This window comes from Pelobates fuscus, chromosome 3 (assembly GCF_036172605.1).
Source record: "Pelobates fuscus isolate aPelFus1 chromosome 3, aPelFus1.pri, whole genome shotgun sequence".
Taxonomy (NCBI): domain Eukaryota; kingdom Metazoa; phylum Chordata; class Amphibia; order Anura; family Pelobatidae; genus Pelobates; species Pelobates fuscus.
In genome coordinates, this window is record NC_086319.1 from 167059485 (window position 1) to 167065484 (window position 6000).

The following is a 6000-nucleotide window of genomic DNA, read 5'->3' on the forward strand; positions in this document are numbered from 1 at the left end:
GTAATCTGTGGAGTGTCAGAAGCCAGCAATTCCATATAGTAATGTAGTGCGGGCCTGGGGAAAAGAACTCCTGATCTCTGCCTCTGTCCCCAGCACAGTGGTCTCTGAGGATCTCATTGGCTACCTAAGCTCTAATAACCTTTCACCTCTCCACAGATAATCTCAAGACAGAGCAGGAGCTTGCAGATGAGAAGAAAATCCTGAATGAGATGCTGGATGTGGTGGAACAGAGAGATGCATTGGTGGCTTTGTTGGAGGAACAGAGACTTAGGGAGAAGGAAGAGGACAAAGACCTTGAAGAGGTCATGTTATCTAAAGGTTACAATTTGAACTGGTCCTGAGACCTGCTCACACCTTCCTTGCCCTCCTCTTCCCCCTGATACCGTAAGTCCTATCAGGAGCCTGTGATTCCCCCTCTTCAACTTGGGCAAGTCTGAGGGGCATATCTTGAACCTGGGAATGGAACCTTGCCACCCCAGTGACTAGCCGCTGCCTGTGAAAATGTTACACAGAACTGTTAATCCAATGCACGTCCAGCGGCAGCAATAAAGTTTAGGGAGATTGTTACAGGAGCCATATTGTAAAATGGATATGTCCCCCTGGAATGTCACTCAACAGGTTAAGGCTACAGATTCAATTCAGGTTTACACTATGCTGCCATTTGTAGTGGTGTTGAGTATGACCACGTATGTTAATTTTTCAGCTCTTTGTACATAAGCAAGCAAACTGACACGCTGCTTCTGGCCACTAGGGGGTGCTTGAAGTATCTTTTTAAACTGCTGTATGTCTTGTTTATTCTTCAAGTTTTGTTAACACAGCGTATGTCTTTTGAAGGTTGCAAGTGTTAGAAAATTATATTCCCCATCCTGGGGGGAAAAAACGTATTTATAATTTTATTTACAACGCAATTATTTATGTAACAAAATGTTTTTGGAGTCCACCCACACAAGGGAACCACAGTAATCTGTTAGTTGACTGGTTAAAAATAATTGTTATATCGTTTGCATCTGTCACTGTCAGAAGATTGTGAAAAATGAATCTCTTACTTCCACAGTAGTAACATCATGTCCACCTTTATCCCTCCTCCAGCCCTTTGATGACATTTCCCATAATTCTCATTGGCTGATTTTGAGAAAAGCAGTACACCATACCTGCGTGTCCAAGATTGGACTTCTGAACTTACATAGTCATCATCCTTCTGTATCATCTGCTCTGCATATGTCCCACATTCGTCTGCAACAATGTTTTCAGATAGTAATGATTTTAAATAAGTTTATGTTTTAAACAAACTCTCATCTTAACCCTTTACATTGTGGATAAGACATTTCATTTACTCTTTGGGAAGTTGCAGGATTAACGTTTGCCTTTAAAACCTTCCATTATGCACTATGCAAAGAGGAGGACTTTTTCAGAACATGGAAAATTAGTGGCTTACTCCTAGCGATGGGTTGTGCAGATTTTTGTTCTTCCAGCATTTTTTTCTTTTGTATAGATGTCAACTACTGCTATACTGAAAAGGCTAACAGTGTCCTCCTTATGTGTCAGGTCCATTCAGCACTGTAGGTTTTAGTAATGAAGAAAATGTAAATGACGTAGCACACGATTGTGTATCCAAGCTAACTGTGATGACACCCTGGCTAAAGGAAAACTGTTTTTTTTTTTGGTTTTTTTTGTTTTTTTTTTTAGTAGGTTTGTAGAATTATTGAACTTTCTCTGTAGCCGGTAAGCCTTCTGGCCTTAAAGGGAAACATTTGCAGAAAATATGCAATATACTGAGCAACATCACAGCTATCTATTAGCTCTGTGGATTGGGTTACAGCTTTACAAAACTCTAAGATCTCATGATAGCATAAGAGGGAAAGAATTACCGGTACCTTGTCCAAACATGTTGTAAAGAACCCATCAATAGCAGTCATTCTGCATTATGAGGATAAATCAAGCATATTCCTGATAAAGTGACCAGCTGTATTGTGCTACATTTGTAACCTTAATTCTGCTTATGTTTTTCATAATATCTGCATTCTTCATGGGAAGCTTTTTCATCAATAATTGAAATGAAAACTGGGGTCAAAATAGCCATTCTTCTTGGCACAAAATTACATCAATTCACTGTGGTTTGGATCTCCCCTACCATTCCCGTGTTGCTTATTTAACATAATCAATATTTTTTAATTGAATTGTTTTTTTGTGATCCTTGCCCCTACCAGCTTCAGCTTGTTTTATATGGTTTTTATTTTTTTATTTTTAACAGAACACCTCCCCATATCAAAACAGGACATGGAATTCTTTTGTGAGATTTTGAAAGTTTTAGCTGTGCACCCTGCAGTAGGTCTTGAGGGCAGTGTAGAAAAACACATTGCTGGCCTATCTGTGATTTAAATAGAAGGATGTTTTAGACATAACTGAATGTTAACACTTTCCTTGTTTCAGGTACCTGTCTGATTGTTGCAATTTATAGAGATGTTAAGAGTCTGCAAGGGTTTCATACAGAAGTCTTACTGCTGTCACATTTTTTGGTTAAAAATAATTTATTTAGTGCTGTTGTGCTGTTAATTCTCTTGTATGTAGTGCTGCCTCACCTGTTTTAACACTGAGACAAGCAATCTGTACCACTACAGCAGTAGTTGGACTCATGGGCACCCATTGGCTGATGTGATTGTAATTCAATTACAACTGCTGCAGGCCCTTTCATGACCGGTGATTCCTATGGTGCAGAATGGTTGTTCTCATTTCATTATGTTTCTCTGAGAAAGTCCTGTTCAGATAGCGCCTGTGTTGGCAGTACCTTTAAAGTAATGCTGTTATCTAAACATTTTGTTACTGTATGAATGTAGATCATGAATAGCATCATACATTGAACTGACAGAATTGCATGAAAATCTATCTATCAAAGGTAAACAAACCTGTACCCTTTAAATTAACATAAAACCATGTCTTTTTATTTTTAGTGCTTCAGTTTGAATGTGCTATACAGCATACTAGTCTTTTTAAATTGGCAGTGGCTTGAAACTGTACTGCAGCTCTCATCGGATACCTGTATCCATCAACAATTTGTGCTTCACTCAGTTTTATTTTGAAAAATCTTTTTACCCAAAGTGCAGATATAAGATCAAATCCAATAAACAACCAAGAGGTAAACAAATAAACCATGAGGTGTATTGTGCATGTTTGTTGGACCTGATCCACCAGCTGCATCATTGACGTGTTTTACTTATTTTACGCAGTTACAAATGAATGATTGCAAAGAAGAATATAGCAGATTAAGTAATTCAAAGCCTTTTTTTTTTTTGGTTTTTTTTTTGTTTGTCTTAATCCGGATGTTTACATGCAATTCTTCTTGTACAAGGGAGCCCATCCTTAGAGAATGTAGCCCACCAACAGCTGGGAGGCTAAGGTCGGGCCCCTTTTTGCAGCACAAGGTATTGTTTAAAGCTATATTTTCAAAATAAACGTTGTATAGATGAGTCCCTTTAAATGTGACTTCCTCTGGCCCTGTGGCCTGACGGGCACAATCACAGCTAGAACAGTACATTTCTGTGTGTTTCTCCCGAATGCCCACAAACTGTAGCCTAAACACTCCTAAGATTTTGCCCAAACACTGTTTTCACTTTTTTTTGTCAATTAACTTATTTTTTAATACTTGAAAGAAGAGTTGCTGTTTTTATACATAAAGATTCAGAAGTGTATAACTGTGTGTGTCTTCTTCATTTAATGAATTCATCTATTCTTTTTAAAGGGTAACTGTCCTTTCACTATATTTAACAAATAAATATTTTTAAAATGCAATTAAAGGGACATTCCAGGCACCAGATAATCTACATTAAGTTAAGGTGCCAGCAGCACCCCATGGGCACTGTTTTCTCAAGGGGTTAAACCGTTCTCGAACAGATTAACCCACTGGCGTACATATAGTGATCGAAGCTGCGACCGGGCCTGTCACTCCAGGGGGCCCTGCAGACCCCTGTGACCGGGTGCCCGCCGTCATCATTTGTGGCCCTGGACCGTGGAAAACCACCGGGGCCGCATGTTAAGATGCCCATCGGTTGGCCCATACTGTCAGGGCCACCCGCTGGATATGGATTTTAAGTGGGCCCAGTCAGCGCTGCGCGCTTTAACAGCGCGACCGGGCCCCCTGTGATGAGATCATTACACGCTGGGAGGAAGTGACTATCACTGAGAGCCCACGCGGGAGGAAACAGAGGGAGTCAGAGTGGGAACTCGAGCAACCACTGGACCCCAGGTAAAGTCAACCTCCTGCACCTAAAAGGTAGGAAACAGGAGGGTGACTTAAATATTGTGTGTTTGTATGTATGTGTGCCCATCTGTTTGTATGTTTGTCTTGTGTATGTTTCTTTGTATGTGTGTGTGTCTGTATGTATGTCTTTGTATGTATGTGTGTGTGTGTGTGTCTTATGTGTCTGTATGTATGTGTGTCTGTGTCTATCTGTTTTTATGTATGTATGTATGTATCTTGTGTGTCTGTATGTATGTATGTATGTCTGTGTCTATCTGTTTTTATGTATGTATCTTGTGTGTCTCTGTCTATGTGTGCCTGCCTGTCTGTTTGTATGTATGAATCTTTGTATGTCTGTCTGTTTGTATGTGTGTCTGTATGTATCTGTCAGTGTGTGTGTGTGTGTCTGAGAGGGGGGGAGAAGAGCCTATGGATCAGTTTTGCTCCGGGGCCCCATGGGTTGTGTGTATGCCACTGGATTAACCCCTTGAGGTTAGAGTGCTCCCGAAGGCATACTGGGATTATTTGGCATTTAGATGAAGTTGTTTTGGTGTGGTGCCTGGAGTGTCCCTTTGAAGCTAAACTTCTGTATTCTACAGCCCGGCACCTCCAACTTGGAACTCTGTCAGTCATTGTTAGGCTCTGTCATTTGCACATGACAGTCAGTACAAGTAACACATACAGAGAAGAGGATAAATGAAACAATAATTCTGTTTCTCCTCATTTGTAATGTTGCCCCTGACGTTACCTGCACTGAGCTGTATTGTGAGATATTTTGCTCAATATTTAATAAACTTTTAAAAGAAAGTGCAGCATCACATAAACAGTTGTAGGTGGTTTTCCGTGTTTTATTAGGTGGTGTAATTTACAGGGAAGGGATAGTGTCACGAACGCACCCTACTTTCAAGAGTGTGCGTGATGTAGTTGTGGTGGTGAAAGGGTTGAAGTTCACTATTTGTCTGCACTAGACCGGAAGTAATTATAAAATCCCACTTAACACCACCCACACTTAACCATAATAATATAAATATTACTATTTTAACGCTGCCACCACCAAGACAATTTATAAATGGGGTGCTTTGGTCCCCCAGGTAACTTAATAATGAAATCACACCAAATACAACTTAGCACAATAGCTATGCAAGTACAAAACACTCAGGTAACATGATTCTTTACCAGACAGAGGCTGAACTTAATAAAGGAATATTTATTATGAGCAAAAAATAGTCACAGTGCATACAAAAATATATATATGACAATCAAATTTGTTACACCACTAACAGATAAAAACAAAAGGTATAAAATAACATAAGACCTAATCACTTACTCAGGTTTTCAAAGTAAAACTTCTGCCTAGGGGGTCTCTGGCAAGGAAGATGGTGACTCACTCAAAATGAGGTTTTGGCCCCAAGCAAGTACAATACACACTTCAGTGTCATTAGATATATACCCTGTGGATTACCAAGCCTCGCCCAGAGGTGGAGATAAGGTAACTATAAGTGACCACCTCCTTGTGTTCCAGACCAACATCAATCTAAACCAGGCCTGTCCAACCAGATGTTGCCAAACTACAACTCCCATGATAATTTCAATGAAACCAGGGAGTCATGGGAGTTGTAGTTCAGCAACATCTGGGGGGGCCGCAGGTTGGACAGCCCTGATCTAAATGGAAACATTTGGTTCTATCTCCTCTTATGTACATGCCACAGAAATAATAATTGCATCTATGGATTTGTTATCTTTCCATTCCATAGATAAGCCACACT

The 6000-nt window shown here is 40.0% G+C and overlaps 1 protein-coding gene across 1 annotated transcript in view; it reads left to right on the forward strand.

Annotated features, from left to right (window-relative positions):
• Positions 1 to 3689, forward strand: part of MICAL3 (microtubule associated monooxygenase, calponin and LIM domain containing 3) — a 216598-nt gene extending 212909 nt beyond the window's left edge. Inside the window, exon 42 of the mRNA XM_063447645.1 lies at positions 157 to 3689. Within this exon, the coding sequence (XP_063303715.1) occupies positions 157 to 341 (185 nt within the window). The 3' untranslated portion in view covers positions 342 to 3689. The remainder of the gene's footprint in view (positions 1 to 156) is intronic.
• Positions 3690 to 6000: the final 2311 nt, after the last annotated feature.